The sequence below is a fragment of the Myripristis murdjan genome, chromosome 1 (genome assembly GCF_902150065.1).
Source record: "Myripristis murdjan chromosome 1, fMyrMur1.1, whole genome shotgun sequence".
Lineage (NCBI taxonomy): Eukaryota > Metazoa > Chordata > Actinopteri > Holocentriformes > Holocentridae > Myripristis > Myripristis murdjan.
In genome coordinates this window covers 22,047,044-22,066,351 of record NC_043980.1, presented here as the reverse complement: position 1 = coordinate 22,066,351, position 19,308 = coordinate 22,047,044, and the positions used below count along the sequence as shown (strand labels likewise).

At 43.2% G+C, this 19,308-nt stretch overlaps 1 protein-coding gene across 2 annotated transcripts; it reads left to right on the top strand.

Moving 5' to 3' along the window:
• Positions 1–742: 742 nt before the first annotated feature.
• Positions 743–12,698, top strand: melk (maternal embryonic leucine zipper kinase). Of its 2 annotated transcripts, none has more exons than XM_030059878.1 (18): positions 743–873; positions 1,112–1,232; positions 1,375–1,460; positions 3,029–3,145; positions 3,235–3,378; positions 4,613–4,681; positions 5,318–5,410; positions 5,674–5,772; positions 6,115–6,183; positions 6,946–7,044; positions 7,442–7,528; positions 7,818–7,952; positions 8,159–8,332; positions 8,784–9,054; positions 10,232–10,328; positions 10,966–11,122; positions 11,229–11,332; positions 11,579–12,698. In XM_030059878.1, exons 1-18 carry the CDS (start codon positions 838–840, stop codon positions 11,754–11,756), a joined length of 2,136 nt encoding a protein of 711 aa, XP_029915738.1. In that variant the 5' UTR covers positions 743–837; the 3' UTR covers positions 11,757–12,698. The 2 variants fall into 2 exon arrangements, with proteins under 2 accessions (XP_029915738.1, XP_029915746.1); XM_030059886.1 differs by having other exon boundaries at positions 805–919.
• The last annotated feature ends 6,610 nt before the right edge of the window (positions 12,699–19,308 follow it).

Here is a 19,308-nt window from a genome sequence, read left to right as displayed (position 1 = left end):
ACCACTAGTAAACTACTAGTATAGTAATGATAATAATAACCATTTGCAAACAGGTGATAAATTAAAGGAAAAACTAACACAAAGTGTCTTAGAGAGGTGTTGGACCACCTGAGCCACCAGAGCAGCTTCAGTGGGCCTTGCTGTAGATTTTAGCCTCTGGCACTCTGCTGGAAGAATGGAGCACCGTTCTTCCAAAACAGTGGGTGGGTCCGCTGGCTCTGTTATACTGTGAGGCAGGGCCAAAACCACCATTTCAGCATTGAGGGGGACAGATATGCCTGAACACTGAATTGCTAATATATTCCAGCAATGAATGTATATTGGCGTTACGGCCTAGCTGTGAGGGGCATTCTCCTGGCATGGTTTGGGTCCACTTGTCCCATTAGAGGGAAGGCTCACTGCAATTCAATAAAAAGTTACTCTGAGTTATTCTTTATGCTGTGATGAAACATCTCTATCCTGGATGGCATTGCCCCACATCCACAAAGCAGGACTCACTAAACGCTTTGATAAGGATGATTTAAATCATATGCTATGGCTTTCATGGTCACCAGATCATAACCTAATTGGTCACCTACTGGAGATTTTGGACTGTCGACGTGTTAGACAGCACTCTCCAACAAATGAGGAACTCTATTTTTGCAAGAATAGCGCTTCATACCTTCAGCTAAGACGCTATGTTTGTTTGTTTTTTTTCCTTTACTCACCAGCAGAGGGAGGTGAACGACGCACAAACCGGATATGCGCTCAACGCCGGAACAGAAGAAGAAGGCTAAACGTCATTGTGGCAAATTCAAATTTCTGTAACAAAACATCTCAGCCGGGAGGTCAGCGTTAATGTTTTCAGGGTTTTCCGACTCCAGCACATTTAAGGTACGTCTGAAAAACCGAGAGCTGTCTCATCCAGCTTCACCTCTAGGTAAAAGGCTATTTAGACTTTCTTATGATCGTTGTTGTTGCCCCAAGCTGTTTGGATGAATAATTTTGCACTCAGGTTCTGAAGTTGGCGATGGAGAATTTGCTGTGTGTGTTGAGCACATGGCTCTAGCCAGCCGTGCGTTTCAGGATAGTATACAAGTTTTAAGCAGCGGATTGGTGTTTATCTGCACAGGCGGTGTTTTTGCTCGGTGTGGTGCGGGGGCAGCGGCAGGACATGCCTGTGGAGAGGACGGAGCCCCGCGGGGCCGAAGAGCTCCTCAGATACTACGAGGTCTACGAGACTATCGGCTCGGGTAAATTGGCGTGTCCCTGCTAATTCACGGTATCTGTTTGCTGTGAGAGAAAGTGAGAGAACAGAAAGAGAGAGAGAGAGAGACTGTCGGTGCTGCTTCACCGCTGAATAACGCGCGTGTTGCGCCCCCTGTCTGTTCGCAGGAGGCTTTGCCAAAGTCAAGCTGGGCCGCCACATCCTGACGGGAGAGAAGGTGGCCATCAAAATCATAGACAAGAAAGACATCGGGGTGAGTCACCAGGAGACCTTTACACCTATTCAAACTGTGTATTAACTATGTGGCTGGCTATTAATTATGCTCTTAACTATATATATTACAACGGAGCTAACAAAGAGCCGGTTCCGTTCTGGTTTGCGCACCAAATTTTGCACCGTAGGAGACGCGACCACCAAGAAATTTTTGTAAAAATAGTGCTAAAAAGGTTTTTTGCTAACACTAAACAGTAGGGCTGAGCGACATTGTTATCTACATATGAAAATGCGAGGTATTAATATCTCAAAAGGCAACCATATGGACCATATCAACTTTAGGGTCAGCCCAAGACAGTGATTAGTCTGTTCTGATCAATAAAATACGTTGTGAAGTAATTGCATTTTCCACGTCCATTTGGTATTTTTTATGCATTTCAAATTTGAAATAAGTATGAACCGATAGTTATATTGTATATTTTATTGCTATTTAGATATTTGGCATAAATATTGAAGTATGGAATTTTGTCCATATCGTGCAGCCCTGCTAAACAGACTCCCTCACACTTGTGTACGTGTTTGCAAATAAATAAATAAATAAAACATAACATGCACAACAACAGTAACTATTTAGAATTCATAATTTTTATTCTGGGTCAGGCTCTGTGCTGCAGTGGACAGCAGGCAGGCAGGGTCAGCAGTATTTACTTCTGCCACAGAATTTACTCTGTTCTGCACGCCCATGTTCAGTGATGCTGTGAATCCAGTCCAGCAACTGGTCAAAATGCAGGCCAGTTCCCTAATTTGCACATTGGTTTCAAAAGTCTTGAACCGAACTAGTTTGAGAATCAGAACTTTTTGGGTGGAAAATCATAAGTGTGACAGGGGTTGCCCTTGCCCTCTAAAATAAAGACAGAGTCAGAAACAACAGGTGCCTGTGTATTACTTGTTTATAGGCTATTGCAAGCTACAGACAAATTGTTTGTGGTGTTTTTCCATGGCTCACACTGGTAGCAGCTATGTACAGCTAATGCATTTTGAAGTTTAACAAAGACAGAGACAACGTGATTTTTCTAAAAGCATGATTTTCTGTGAATAGCATGACTTGTTCACCAGCTGTCTCCTCTGTGGAGTGGATGCATGCTCCTCTGAACCCGGAGGTGCAGAAACAGAGATGGAGCTCTCCATTGGCTTGTTTAGAGGGTTTCCTGAGGGACTGGGGTGTTTGTTTGTAGCTTTAAGAAATCCTATTTTAGTCACCTGTTTGAATTAAGTATTTAGTTTTTTTCCTGTAAATGTATTTTATGATGTCTGCAAATTTGTTTGGTTGATATGTAGTGTGAGTGGTTCAGGTAGAAATCTCCTGTGAGTAAATTCGGTCACTAATCAGTTTCTCTTGACAGCCTTTAACAGGAGGAGGCTGGAGGTTTCTTTTTTTTCCTCTTACTCTTAACTTCATTTTGGCCAGACCTATAGTGTATACATAGCCCCACCCCTGCAAAATGTTTACCATCTTTTTGTGCCTCAACTGCTTGGTCAGTTTTACAATCAGTGTATGAAAACACCATATAAAAATCACCATAATCAACCCAATCTCCCCTGCTTCAGGACGACCTGCCTCGTGTGAAGGTGGAGATAGAGGCCATGAAAAACCTCAGTCATCAGCACGTCTGTCGCCTCTATCACGTCATAGAGACCGCCGCCAAGATCTACATGGTGCTGGAGGTAAACGATCAGCCATGTTGGAATCTGGTAATATGAATGTAACAACCTCTTTCTCTGCCTCTCTTCATGATTTCTTCGCCCTCTCTCAGTACTGTCCAGGCGGCGAGCTGTTTGACTACATCATAGCGAAGGACCGTCTGTCAGAGGAGGAGACCAGAGTGTTTTTCAGGCAGATCGTCTCCGCACTGGCCTACGTCCACAGCCAGGGTTACGCACACAGAGACCTCAAACCGGTAAAAACATCCAGCAGGGAACGTGTGTGAGTGAAAGTTGAAAGACAGGAAAAGAGAGAAAAGAAAGGAAGATGGTGACAACTGTGACAGCTTCTGCACCTAGGTGGGAGAGGAAAAGAGAGAAAGAATGTTCATGGGTTACTACAAGGTTAAGTGTGTGTGTGTGTGTGTGTGTGTGTGTGTGTGTGTGTGTGTGTGTGTGTGTGTGTGTGTGTGTGTGTGTGTGTGTGTCTGTATGCACCATCATTTTCCTATGAGTCTAGTACAGTGTAGTGAAAATTTTGGTTTGTTAAGGGATGCATGATAATATCAGCACATCATCATCAGTGTCAGCCGATATTGGCTTTACAAAAAATTATGGTACCGCCTGAAATAAAAATTTCTGCCAATATGACATTGACATTGTCCAGTGAGTATGTACATGTGAAAAAGCAGTGTGTTTTATGTCTGCATCTGCCAGTGGGCCATCATGATAAGAGTAGCATAATAACATGTTAATTCCATTTAAGTAGAAACTTGTTTTCTACAATTAGATGGAAAAAAAAATCTGTGCATATATTGGTATCAGCAACAGGAATCAGTCAGAAGAGTCAGAAAATATCAGCATATCATCAAAAAAATCCAGTACAATCACTAGTTTTGTCCCATATCTATGTTTGGGTCCAAGTGTCAAATTTAGTTTCTAGTGTTTTTTTTTTTTTCTTCTAATAATTATTACTTTGAATCATTTGGACTACACTTATTTTGTTTAATACAAAGACTAAAGTAGTGTTTATTTTAATTTCACATGTTCTCTTGCAGTGGTGGTGATTGCCTTGCTGTTGTGGCGCACCGCTGCTAAATGAATACAGAGGAAACAACACACGTCATTTGTCTCACTGACCTTTTCGGAAAAACGTCGAACTGCTGAGCAGTGACTCGAAACAAGGAAAAGGTGGCACTCCACTGATCAAAACCATCACCCTAGCTACTAATTGCACTAAGCCTTTTATTTACATTCTTAAATAAAAGAAGAAAAAAAAAGACATCCAGAGCAGCTTTCCTATTTTCTCTTTTTTTTTTTTAATTTTTAATAAAAAAACTAGTGCAATGAAGGTTTAGGATGGTGGTTATGATCAGTGGAGTGTCTCTTCTTTGTTTCAAGAGGCGGCTCAACAATTCTACCATCTGCTTGAAGCAAAGCACCCAGCCAGCGACTCTGAGGAACACGCTTTCTTTTCTTTCTTCTCTACAGGAAAACCTGTTGATAGACGAGAGTCACAACTTGAAGCTCATAGATTTTGGCTTGTGTGCCAAACCTAAGGTACAACACCGCACAATGTTGTGCTGTGTGTGTGTCGTGAGTGTGTGTTATCATGCCTCAGTGCTGCCGGATTTCTTTTCTACAAATCGTCTCCCTGTTTGCCGGTTGTTAATATTTGCCTGGTCACAGTCTAGATTCCTTGTTTCTTCATTTCCTGCAAAGTTGATCTTTGTGGTTAGAGGGAATGAGACACAGCAGCTGATATCTGAAGACAAGTATTTATATACTTATGCAAAACTGATAAGTTAATCAATTATTTGACTGACAGAAAATCAGCAGTTTTGGTAAATGCTTAGTCATTTATCAAGTAAAAAATGCAAACATTTGCTTATTTCAGCTTCACAAACATCACAAAGAGTCAAATTTGATTACTGTCCTCCTTTATAAAATGAATACATGTAGTTTTCTTATGGCTGCTGGTCAGACTAAAGAAGCTATTTCAAGACATTACTTTGGGCTCTGCTATCTTCCAATGAGCATGTGTCATTATTTTTGATGCTATTTGACATTTTTGACTGACTAAATTATTAGTTGAGCAATAAAATAATTGCCAGAAGTAATAAACAGCTGCAGCTCTGTGTGCTATCTGCATGTATTTGGTGTGTTCTGCTCCTCACATGGTCACCTCTGTCCCAGGGAGGTCTGGGCTATGAGCTCATGACATGCTGCGGGAGCCCCGCCTACGCCGCTCCTGAGCTCATCCAGGGGAAGGCATACATCGGCTCAGAGGTGAGACAGAAGCGCGGCCCCTAACCCTAAACACACACCATAAAAATCTGCACAGAAATCAGAGTTTCTAAATCTCCCAAGAATATGATCTCAGGATGTCTCTTTTTAAAAACACACAACTCCCATTTAATTCTTAGTTGCAGTTGATGATGTTCCCCACATGATAAAGAGGGTGCGTAATACTTGCTAACACTTAAAATGCGAGCAAGCAGCACATGAGATGCTACTGTGATGTTGACGTTGTGTGTTTTTGTGAACTTCAGGCTGATGTGTGGAGTTTGGGGGTGCTGCTGTTCGCTCTGCTCTGTGGATACCTGCCCTTCGACGACGACAACTGCATGGTCCTCTACCGAAAAATCACTGTAAGTGCCGTTTTTATGTGTGCAGTATTTTCCCTGCTTATCGAAGTCTTTGGAAACCAATTTGAGTGTCTTCTCCAAAAATATCTGAGCTCTAACTGTGTCAGGTGTTTTTCTTTCTTTCTTTCTTTTTTTAATTTTGGGTTCTTAATAAATTTGATGTAATTTAAACTTTGTCCTCCTCTTTCTAAATGGCTTCCAGTCTGTTCTTTACATATGTTGTGTGCTCTTACCATCAAATGCAAGCCAAAGGGAATGCTGCATATTAAGCCAATGTAAAAACTGTTTTGATTTTCTCTGTTTGCATTTGTGTACTGTTTAATAATGTGCATATTGTCTTTCCAGAGAGGAAAATATGACAACCCTCGCTGGCTTTCTCCTGGTAGTATCCTCCTCCTCAACCAGATGATGCAGGTACACATTCAGTCCTTCAGTTTTCCTCATTCCATTTCCCGCTGTCTTCTGTTCTCACTTTCTCTTTACAAAAAAAATTATCCCACCAGTTAAAAATGAGTAAATTGCCGACTGGGTCTGCTACAGTAGAACTCAGATGGGCCCGGTCTGTTTATTAGGAGTGTAATGAATTTGAACTGAAACCGAAAAATGTGATTCTGCAGGCTTCGGTTCACTGAACTGTACATTTGTGGCGAACTGATTGGTGTTTTTACAAGTTACAGTGAACAAATTTGAAATGCAGAACACTGAATACCTCTTGAGTAATATTTGGCTTCATAACTGACTTTTTCCACAAGCCGCATACAAAGATTTCCTGTTGCTGTGCTGCACAGCCCTCGCAGAACATCGGCAAAATCCCTGTTCACCTTTTGTGTTGAATATTTGGTGTGTTTTTTTGTGTTTTCACTAAAAAAGGAAGAGGTTGAATTCTGAGGCAGTTCAGTATTTTCAATCCAAACTGTGCCCAAACCATAGCCTGAAAACCGAGATACTCACCAAATCGTGAAAAGCGTGAGCCGTTACGCCTCGACTGTGTATCACACGGACTCACTACAAATCAAAGGGAGAAACTTTAAATAGAGTAAAAGTTCAGAATGTTTTGCTTGACTGGAACATGATTTATTTGTTTGTTTGTCATATAACATGTAAATACTGTTGGACATTTTGTTGGGTTTGTGGTGCTTTGTATGTTGAGTTGTAGTTTCCATTTGTGGCCCTTAGGTGGAGCCCAAGCGGCGTCTTACTGTTAAACAGCTCCTGGACCATCCCTGGGTGATGAAAGACTACAGCAGCCCAGTGGAGTGGCACAGCAAGCAGCCGGTACACACACACACACACACACACACAGTTACAAACACATGCATACATACATCATCCTGTGCACGACAACAAGAACCCTCCCATCTGTTAACCTTTTTCAGGCAGTGTGCCACCAATTTTACATTACTTCACCGTGTCTGTCTTAATTTCAAAAAGGGAAATTGAACAGTGGTGACTGAATCCATTTTCTTTGGTTTCCATAATTTGCTCCAGTCACTGCACAAGTAACTTCCCTGAAACAATTTCATAAGCCTCAATATAAACCTTTTTTTTTCTTCTTCTTTCTTTTCAGTGAATCACGCTCATATTGCAAACACATACAAAAAAAAAAAAGATACAAAAACTTGTGTGTGTATTGGAACTTTGTTAATGTCTTTGTCTTTTTTTTTTTTTCCAGCTGGGCCATATAGATGAGGACTGTATCACTGAGATGGCTGTCAACATGAAGCGCTCCAGAGAGAGCACCACCCAGCTGGTCAAGGAGGTGTGTGTGTGTGTGTGTGTGTGTGTGTGTGTGTGTGTGTGTGTGTGTGTGTGTGCATGTACATGTACATGAATTTGAATTTCAGCATTGCTTTGTGTCACTGGGTGCCTCATTTTTTTGTTGATCTTGTACACTCATTTTGTTGTGTTCTTTGTAGAGGCACCAGCATGTATAAAATATCATCATCTGTCCCCATTTTTCCAGGTTTTCTAAGTTTTTTTCTCTATGCATTCAGTATTTCACACAGTTTATGTTTGGCATCTAATCCCGTTCTCCTTAACTTCTGCAGTGGCGGTACGACCAGACCACTGCCACCTACCTGCTGCTGCTGTCGAAGAAACGCAGAGGCAAGCCTGTCCGCCTTCGCCGTGAGCCGCCTGCGTGTGATGTCACTTCCTGCTCTCCGCTGCACTGGGGACAACAGGTCAGACTGAAAAGCTCAGCTCCCACAATGCTCTGCTCTCTGAGTTACAGCCAGATGTGTGTTTCTTGTTGTTTTCTATCATTTTGGCTGTGTGGCCTCTGCTGCATTGAAGTGGTTGAACTCACATGTTAGAGAGTTTACTGTCTTTCACACTGTTCTCAAATCTTTTTATTCTCTTTTCTCTCTCTCTCTTTCTCTCTTTCTAGCCTAAGCAAAACCTTCATTTCAGCGAGGATGAGGACGCGATGGTTCTGGGTTCCACGGACTTCGGTTCAGACTACATTGATGACTGTCCCTGGGTTTTACTGTCACAGTGTTCCCCCCAGGGGGTCAGAGGCCAGCCGGACGGAGCCGCAACCCCAACCAGCAACCGAGATTCGGTCAGTGGAATATATGATATTATCTTTGATCGATTACCGCAACAGTGATAACGTGATGATATTGAAGATGCTTTCATAAGGTATCTACACACTACAGCCATTATTAGGCAAACAATGTAACAGCTACAACAGCCTAAGTTCAGAAATGTTATCCCACTACTGTAATGCAGCCTTTAAAACACTGTCACAATTACATTACCCAGAATCCCAGACAATATCCAGAATCATATCATGATATCAGTTTAATATCTAAACATCGCCGAGCTCTCTCCTCTTCATGTCCATGCCAAAGTATTTTCAGAGTAAGAGAGAAAGAGTCAAACACAGAAACTTAGAGTTAGGTTCAGGAGATTCGGTTTTGACAAGTTAGATGAATGTTCCCATGAGGATAACCACAAGACTGAGCCAGGCCATTATTTCTCACCTTCGTCCCGCCTCTGTCTTCCTAAAGAGACTGCCGTCTCCATCGGTGGAGAAAAGGAGGGGGCACAGCCCAGCCACTGAGAGGGAGCGAGTGACGCCACAACGCCAGAGGCGGGACAGAGAGCAGGAACGGACCGGTGAGGACAAGGGGAATATGGCGGCGCCCGAGAAAGATGTCGAAATATTCGCGTTGCCTCCTCCTCGAACTCCTGCGACCAATAAGAAAAGTGCACGGCCCAACAAGAATGTGTTGAACACCCCCTCTCAAAACACCAATGGCATAAAAACCACACCGAAAGGTAAGAAGAATGTGTCTGCTGCTCTACAAAAATCAGTGAGAAAATTTAGGAAACACTAACTGCCTGTAGTCTGTCTCATTCACAGTTCATTATATATAACTGTATTGTGCAACTGAGTGTTATTTGTTCTAAACAAGGGCTTGAAGTGTGCTGTCTCTGTTTGATAATTTGCATCAGCCAGCTGCCCGTCTCCAGCTCGCTCTCTCCTCGCTCTCTCTCTCTCTTTCTCTCTCTCTGATTCAGCTCTCATAATCATAAGTGCCACATCCACATGCCACACATTTGCAAGTAAATTGTCCTCTGGTAATAAACTCATTTATTGGGCCTGTTTTTATCCCAAAGCCACTCATATTTCACTGATTTAGCAGTCATTACGCCATTGAAAGCACACACACACACACACACACACACACACACACACTTATCACTGTCAACTCAAAGGTGAGGTTATTATCAGGAAGCTAATTCTATTCACTTATCTGTAAATGAAGGACACTAATATGAATAGAGAATCATTAAAGTCTTAATTATTTGTCATTGTGAATTTTCTGACCACATGTCCAGCCTCATTAGTTCAGTATGAACCGAGCCGGAAACCAGCTATTACACCGTATCTGACCTAGTTAGTGTTAAACCCTTGGAATCCAGCTTGGACCTGCTCTCTTTACAGCCCTCTGTTCTCTAAGCTACAGTGCATACATGCTGCCTCTGCCTCTGACAGCCTTGTCCACACACACACACACACACACACCGTCGTGTCCGTGTGTGTGTGTGTGTGTGTGTCCCAAGGCGTGTGCTGTGACAGGTGTAGCTGTCTCTTTCCTCTGCTCGCTGTCCCACGTGGGCTGTAGTGACATGTGTTCTCTCGCCACCAAACCCTGGCTCTTTGTGTGTGTGTGAGTGTGAGTGTGTGTGTGTGTGAGTGAGAGTCTGAGAGAGAAAGAGAGAGAGACCACTTGTCTTTGTGTGTACCAAAGCCTTTGTGTGTATGACTCACTCCATTGTCAAGCTGGCCAGTTCCATGCATACAGGCAAAGGACTGTGCCTATATCTGTCACTTTCATACTTAACATGAGCAAACATGATTTTATCTCAGTGGTGTGTCATGTCTGAATTGAGGGTTTGTAATATGGTGTGTGTGTGTGTGTGTGTGTGTGTGTGTGTGTGTGTTTTGAAGGTGGAAGCAGTGCCTCAAAGGAGCAAAGCAGGAAGAGGGGAGCGGAAAACAGGGATCCTGCAAATAATGAGATCCTGGCCTTCAGTCCTGAGCGAAGGTGGGTGGCTTGGACAGTGCAGTCATGGCAGGAATAGAGCGACTGAAACAATGATCAAGTCTACGAGGGATTAAAAGAAGGCATGGGCAGTCGATGAGAATGAGACGGAGTGAGAAGCGGGAAGTGACATGAGAAGAGAAGGGAGTGTGCTGGCAGAAGAATAGCGTTAGCATCGTCATTGGCAGGGCAAAGGGAAACCTAAGAAATGAGAGGAGGTCGCAGGGTGGCCTTGTAGCTAAAGAGACTAATCAATCAATAATCCATAATCAATAATCAATCCATAATGACAGATCATTTGATTCCAAAGAGCCAGTCTGTTTCCAATCCCTACCTGCTTCCTCACATTAATACCTGGATCAGAGTATTGGCTAAATATCACAAAAAAATGGGATGTGCTGTAGAACAGGAGTGGAGAGTTACTGTTTCTCCCCCGAAAAAGAAAGGCAGCAACTCCCAGAATCCACTGCAACAGCTATAACTCACAAAACCGTTTCACTGATAAAAGACGAGCGCGATCGGCGTTTTTGGACAGGATGTCTTTGTCAGCGGCAAGCTCCCCCATCCAGAAAAGATATTTGGTTATATTATGGGAGAGTTTGATCAAGTGTTTGACTGTGAGGCGCTGGTTGGTCCCCAGGTCTCGGTCTCTGGACATGGCCGGTACAGGAGACAGCGCGCAGAAGAGGAAAGCAGGGAAGGTGTTCGGTTCTCTGGAGAGGGGCCTGGACAAGATCGTAACCATGCTCACGCCCAGCAAGAGACGAGCGCTGCGTGATGGACCACGCAAGATCAAGGTACACATAGACACACCCAGGAGAACTGAGCAAAACTGATTTAAAAACACTTTTACAGTTAGTTTTTCATCACCAACTCCTGATGAGTGTTGTGTCTTCCTTTTAGACGCAGTACAATGTGACTCTGACCAGTCAGACCAACCCAGATCGTGTTCTCAACCAGATCCTCTCCATCTTATCGGAGAAACACATAGACTACACACAAAAAGGGTGAGACATTTATCACCTCCTCTGCTCCTAAACAATTTTGTTCTCCTGCTCTGATTGGTGTTTCCTACAAGACCTTCTCTTCATCTTGTCTGTGATGTATGTTATCTGTGCCTTTTCTGTTTAAAAACTTACGCCACTTTCTGGATCATGATATGCCTCCCCTCATCGTATGTTTCACTTTATATTCTACCACATCCTAACGTCAAATCCTAATGTTTTCGTTTCTCTCCTCCGCTCTGTGCCCAGCTACACCCTGAAGTGCCGCACCCAGGGTGACTTTGGCAAGGTGACAATGGCGTTTGAGCTGGAGGTGTGCCTGCTGCAGAGACCTGAGGTGGTGGGAGTCCGCCGCCAGAGGCTCAAAGGAGACGCCTGGGTCTACAAGCGCCTGGTGGAAGACATCCTCTCCACCTCCAGCATCTAAACCTGGAAGCCGGCTCAGACAGTGCATTCCCCCTTTAATTGTTCAGCACTTTTAAAGGTTCAGCACTTCCATGATTATGACTTCACTTCCTCTCCAGAGTCTAGACACCTGCCTTTTGTTGCTGGTGATGTGACATCCAATCGCGTCTCTGAGGATAAGAGAAGAGTGATTAGTGATTGACATGCAGAACCAGGCAGTGTCTGAGCAATAGTGAGCAAGCCCATCATTCTTCTTCAGTTTATTTAGAGCCCAAATGCTTTAGAGGTCCACAGTTTGCAAAAAAAATACTGGTGTCTTGGTGGTTTCCTCTTCAGTAAGAGGAGACTCAGAAGAACAGATCCAGTTTCAGCTGCCATGCCTCAGATTCCTCGCTGGACGCTGCAGTGCAAGTACTGAAAATTGTCATTTTAAATTGCCCATAATACATGCTACATTAAGTTTTTCTGCATTGCATGTTTGGACCCTGTATGAAACATCTGTTTTGACATGGAATATTTGTTGTTTTTCTTCCACTTCCCTTTCCATTATTAGTATTATGTTTAACAGGATTTCTGTCAGTCCTCCTGGGATGCATTGGTTAGCTGTGTGTGTGTGTGTGTGTGTGTATGAAACATAACAGTATTTATACCTTCTAGCTGCTTATTACCATATTTCCATTTCTTGCTATTCCCCCCTGTAGGTATTGAGTTTTATTGAATAACATTATAAAGAGGCAGAGCATTACTAATTTACCATCATTGGTGGTTTGTCATCTTTATGTACATGTGTTTATAATTCTTACATTCTAAGAATTGTTTTTTTACATGTTTGTCTTGTATGATGTCTCCTTTTAATTCTCAGCTGTTGGTGCTATTCCTTTTTTCATTGTTTGTCTGTGAGCGTGCCTCTAAGATTTTTATTAACAGTTGTAAAAGGAACAAAATAAATGGTTTCTGGCTAGTGGCATGTGCTCGTTTTATTATGCAGAGAATATTCTGGCCATATGGAGATAGAGGATTGTTGTGAATTTTACCTCGTTTTATTTTTATTTAGCAGCCCTATCAATATTTTACACTCCATCACCCATCTTTTCATGCTCTTTCAAAAGCTCCTGATCCTTCAAGCTAGTGACAGTGACGAAAAACTAGTCTAGAAACATGTCAGGTGTGTTTCATTGCTTCACACACTTTGATTCTGCACACATACTGCTGTCATAATACATTGTTCATCCCTAATGCTTTTTTTTTTCCCCCAGATGCCCGTCTGGCTATGTAAACCTTTGAAAGCTGAGTGAATTGACTTGATTTCTTTCAAAAAAAAAAAAAAAAAAAAAGGGGGAAAGGCAGCAAGCAAATTAGCAATAACACATAATTATTTAAAATATATAGTACATTTCAAATTAAATTAAAGTTTTTTTTTTTTTTTTTTTTACCACAAATTTACTGCAAAAACTTTTTTAAAAAGGGAAAAACAAAAGGAAATAAAGTTAATTTTGTGAAGGCAGTGAAATAAAAGCTTTCACAAAAAAGGCCCTGAGTTCCTAAATACACACAATAAAAAAAAGTCTTATTCAGACGTAACTCACCTTTTGTTCTCAGTCAACATTCACGTATTTCATGAATGGAATAAGGGCCAAAGCTTAGCCATAAGTTACACTTTAGAGCTGGCACAGATGAATCACTGAATGTGACTACTGTGATATTTAAAACTATAAATACAACGAAGGTTAATGAATGAGACTTTGGTGCTAAAAACGGTGGCTGATCATTGTTATGGAAGGAACGGCTGTAGGAGCCATGATTGTTATGACCGACTGAATGACTAAATGATGATCATTACCTCAGGTGGCGTGCGATGGGTAATGACTGCCACGAGGAGCCAACTGCAACATCACAACAGAATAAAATAGAAACTAGAAGAGCCAATGGGCACTTCTCCCCTCTCCTCTCCTCTCCTCTTCTCTTCTCTTCTCTTCTCTTCTCTTCTCTTCTCTCGGCCCGCGACAGTGTTGTGGCTGATCGGCAGTTGTTTGTGGCAGGTTCTCCTTGGCGTCTCAGCAGGGAGGAGAAGGGTAATGGAGGGTTGAGGTGATGATAAGCGGGAGTTAACCTTAATGGAGGCTGAGAGGGTGGGGGTGGTGGGGTGGAGGATGGTAATTTAGGATGGGGGGTGAAGGTCGGGGTTGGAGGGGCGAACACCTTCCCCAGCTCAACTTCTCCATTATTCCAGCGGTGGGAAAGACTCCCGCTGGGCTCAGATTTGTGGATCAGAGATTGTGTGTGTGTGTCTGTAAGGTGTGTAGGGGGGGAGGGGACAGTCAGGTGGACAACAGCTGGACCAAATGCCACCTGTCACCTACCTCACATGTAAGAAAGATTCTCCCCTCTGCTCTTTCCTGCCTCACTCTCCTCCCCATCCTCTCCTCTCTGTTTCTCTATTGTTAACTACCATCAATCAAGACAGATTCCTCTCACCTGGTGGCCCAGACTCAGTCAATGAATGGCTACTATGCAAATGCATCCCGGTTCCACCATCATTTATCTGCATGTATATAAAAATACATCCTGGATCTGTCTCAGGGCAAATGCTTACCAATGCTCTCAATTCACTCCTTTGCCTCTTTTTTCCCCCTAACTAAACAGGGTGTATCGAGGATTCTGGGCTTCACAAAAGTCCTTTGAGATTTGCGGCGCATGAACGTCCCCATGACACGCACTGCTGTTACTTTTACTTTATGGAGAGTAGATTATCTTAAATGAGGATCTTATGGTGCACCAGTAGGCGGAAATACTGTACCATAAAACCTTCAACCAATAAAATCTTCACACATGCAATCTCGCCCCTCCAACTATAATATTTGCACCTTTAAACTATCCGTCTTGACATTATGTCCTGCTCCAATGTCCTGTATGGATACATAACATGAAGGAAGTGCGAGTGCCATTTCACAGGATCTTGGAACGAGGTGCAAGAAAAAAAACAACTTGTTGAAAGTGGGTCAAACCTGTTGGTTGTCCCCTCCAATCAAACAGGGGGCGCCGCAACCCCCAACTATTAAGCTGTGCTGCAGATCAGTCCATGTTTGTTTGAGAAGTGGAGCAGGGGAGTCTGTGTTGCACAACATCCACAAGAGGATTAATGAATTAAAGCTGAGGAGAAACTCAGCAGAATACCGAGCAGTGTGCAACCCTGATCTCCTCGCTGCTGGACTTTCCGTCGAGGCTGAGGCTGCACCAAGTGAAAGGTCCAATTTGGCAGCAGCATTTGGTGAGTCGACATGTGCTTCCTCGATAAACTCCTTTGAAATGGATAAAAATGTGCACAGACAGTATCCTTGAATCGGATGTAAAAGCTTGAGTGGATCAGCTTGGTGGTGAACTTTTCTTTTTTCAGGCTTGTGACTGCAGAGGCAGAGGGGGGAAATGAGGCTTTTGCTGGCCGTCGCTCTCGGTCTCCTTCTCCTGTGTGAGTGCAGTTAAGTTTGGATCTCAAACACAGATCTGCAACTGTTATCCATTTCTTTTAGCTGTTTTCTCCCTGTTCATCTGTCCATTCTTCCCTTTTCAGGGCTTCACAACGCACAGACCTCTGATGATATCTTGTACAGAAACCCTTGTGAGGCAAGTTCATCAAAACAATCAGCAAGAACACAGAAAAACAAATTGTCTGTAGCACCTCTGGCATGAAGCATTCATAGCTGGAATATGTGACCGCTCTGCTTTTGCTCTTGTGTTGTCCAGGCCTCATCCGCGAGCAAGATAGTGGTGTCTTTCTTCCTGTCTCCTCTGTCTCTGTACTCCTGGCTGGCATCAACTCTGGTCAGACTCCTCCTGTCTGCCCCTGCTCTCCTCCTCCACGCTCTCCATCAGTCCCTCCTGCTCCTCCTCGCCTGGCCTTGGTGCATTGTAGCTTTCTGCCTTTCCCTGGTGCTCACCATCCTCCACGTGGCCCTCTATCTGCTGCATCTGGCCTTAGTTGTGGGCGTGGTGGCCATTTTGACCCTCTCTCGCCACAAAATAGCCGCCAGTGACGCCACCAATGTGAACGTGAAGAAGCTGGACAAGTGTAACCCAAAGACTGGACTGAGAATGTTTGGGCGTCGAGCTACGCAGCAAGGCTGAGCAGTCCTGCAAAAAAGATGTTATCGTTCCTGTACTGTGTGCATGTTGGAGTAAAAATAACCTCATTCTGTCTTGCTGGACTTGGTTTTACTTCCATTTATTTAATGAACATGCTGTAGGTTTTTTTTTTTTTTTTTTTTAACATAGAATCTTTGTAAATTGGCTTTGTGACACTCTTCCAGGGAGGCAAGAGGGAGAGGAGGGGAAAAAAAGCATTGATTAGTGTGTGTCCTTGTGACCTAAATGAGGGTGAAAATAACTGCGAGCCAGCACTTTTACCAACAGCCTACAGTTGTCCGTTTATCTATCTCTCTCATTCTCTCTCTCTTTCACTTAGAATCTGCCCCCCAATTATCTGCGGATTGTTGCGCTGTTTTTCTTTTCATCTACAGATGTTATCATTAGACATGTCTGTCAAATGGAGATGAGGGCATGAGAGAGAAAGAAGGGGTGGGTGAGAAGCAGAGAGGGGATAAGGGAAAATTTTCTGCATGCGATGCGTCAGTGGCTTTAAATGTGGATGCACAGTGCATTCCAGCCGCTCAAGGCGCACAAACTGTATTCTTGAAAAAAGACTAATAACCGGAGTTAACAGGGGGAGAAACTACAACTGGGTGGGCGTTGAACCAAGATAACGAATGCTCGGCCAACCAGTAAACAGAATGTGCAGACACTCAGAGCTTTCTGGGGGCCCACGCCCTTCAGATCGCAGGCAGCGTAAAGCATTACAACCCAGGTAGAACACACAAAAAACTATGTTATCAAAACTATTTAATAACACTCCAACCCAAGGGTGTAGCATTAAAAGTAATGGGTAAACTTTCTGTGTTGGTGTGAGTTGGTGTGTGTGTGTGTGTGTGTGTGTGTGAGGAAGAGAGAATGAGACAGACACAGAGAGGCAGAGACAGAGGGGAAATGAGGCTGGATCATAGAGATTTATTACATGGCCGTGGCATCCTAATTAGCATAAAGACTGGACCGGCCCACTCAAGCAGAGAATTAAAAACCTTAATTGTGCTGTCAGCTTTCCTCTGTCTTTCTCATTGTTGACTCTACTTCATTCCACTGGCATTCGTCTCCAGCTCTCCTCTCCCTCTCCTCTCTGCTTATGAAGTAGGCTCCGTTCCTGCTGTTTAATTGTTGGTGATAAATGGAAGGCGGGATGTTTGTAATTGTCTCAGAGATGGGGAGGATGGAGATTGTCTGGAGGAAGGAGAGGGGGATAGAGAGATGCAGAGAGGGAGCGACGAGTGTTCACCTCTTTGGAACGTGCAGGGTGGGCAGAGGAGTTTTTTTTTTTTGATGTTTATGCTTTGTTTTTTTGTCTGAGGGAAATTAGCTTGGCACAGAGAGGCAAGAAAGCTCTGGCAGGATTTGATCCCGGGCCAGTGTTGGTCACATGTGGAGCTAAAGTTTTTATTTTACATGCATTATACAAATGAACTGGGATGACAGGCAGTTGAAGAGAGACGTTAAATAGCAAGCAAAAAACAAAAAACAAAAAAACAAGTTAAATTGGTCATCCTCTGCACTTCCCAGAGTTCACGTAACTACCAATGTGAGGCCTTTTTTACTTGGATTTTATGTTGAAGTTTAAGTTATAATCCATGTTATGTTTCTTGGCAACACGTACGGAACCGTCTTACTGCTTTTGTCTTGCCCCTACCTGGCAAGGGATCAGTCAGGTTTGAATGTAAAAATGCAATCCACTTATTTTTTTTTCCTCTTCACAGTACAAGGACACTGAGCTATGCATTGTTTATTTGGCTTGGGATTTATCCACACTAGCTAGTACCTTTTGCTGTGAGGACATACAACCCGGAACTACAAGACAACATTTTACCGTTTCAGTTTCTATGTCTGTTCACACGTGGCGGCTATTGCTTATACCTGCAAGCTCTCGTTTTTTTTCCCTTGGATTTCCTGTATTTCAGGGCAATCTTCCAGAGCTGTCCCAATTTGTCGTTACTCCCGAGAAACTGGCCCTCAAGCTTTTTAACAAATAATCGTCATACATGGATGCATAAGTTTTGTATGTTTGTCTGGTGTTACCCAAGTTGCCAGATCATCTATAAATCACATTCTACACACATAAACCACAAACTATATACAATTTCAAGCTGTCATCACAACCTGGCAACCCATAGCCTGATTCATGGGGTTTGTGCACAGCTACTCTCTGTGCAGGCAGGCAGGCCAGATAATTCCAACCCCACCTAGAAAAAAAAAATCAGATTTTGAAACCTAAATGTTGGCATGTATGCTATTGCTGTCTACCCAGTGTTTCTCCTGTTTATTAAAAAGAAAAAAGAAAGAAAAAGATACATAAAACGCATCCCCTCCTGTGTGACAGATTTTTTGGTCTGAGGAGGTCCTACTAGACGCTGGCTGTTTAGAACAAATACACTTGTTTAGAGCCACAAATGTAACAAGACTAGGAAAGCCTATTTCAAGCTGGACCGCCACCACAGCTCGAGTCACAGAGACAGAACAATTTCTCCTCTGCTGCTTTACATTCTTAACGTGTGTGTTCGTGTGTGTGTATGTGTACGCCAGCATGAAATTCCAGTGTTTCCAGCTCCTGTGTAAGGTCGGCCGCTATTGGCTGTCCCAAAAGGTGCAAGATTACATCAGCTAATTTCCACACAAGGCAGATCTGCATGACTAACAAATACAGTATACAAAACCCCCAAACCATCATCTGTGGTTTGCTCTAACAAACATTATACTGCACATGCGCCATTCGTTTACATTTTTGCAGCTCTGGCGGTGTGAATGAATATTCTGAATGTTATGAATGCTGACGAGACTGACCCACAGAGGTGCTGTGGGACTGGAGAAGGAGACTTAAGGTAGTCCCCTCTCAGAAAACTGGACTCTCGCTGGCATGATAGGGGCGTGAAATGTGGAATGGACTGTTAGTGGTTTATTAACAGCCCCGCTTTCTGCTAAGAGAAGATGGGAATGCAGCCATTTTAAGTTCTACCGGCTCGCATTCTCAGAGTTATTTGGGAGCTTTTCAAGTCGGACTGGGATACCACTGGTTTGGTTTGTTTGGCTTGGCTCTGCCCCCAACACCCCCTGATTAACTAGCTTGGTAGCTCAAGCCTAAATCAACAGTGACAACTACACTGATCTATACATACCAGCTAACATGCACATCAAACAATAAACTAAATGAAATTGCAATTTGCCTCTTATGTGTCCAGTTGGCTAGACAAAAAGGCAAAAATTTCCTGAGGATGTACGTGGATTTTGTGCAGGTGTGTGTCAATGACAGACTCAGTTCGGGACATTCAGTGTGAGTGGGTGGTCAGGCAAAAACTTTACAAAACTAAGTGAGAGTTTAATCAGATAAATCTGCCATATGCAGCACAACAGAGAACATTATAAGTTTATCATTCATACAATGCATGCAGAATAAGGGCTAAAAGAATAATCAAGAGGGAGGG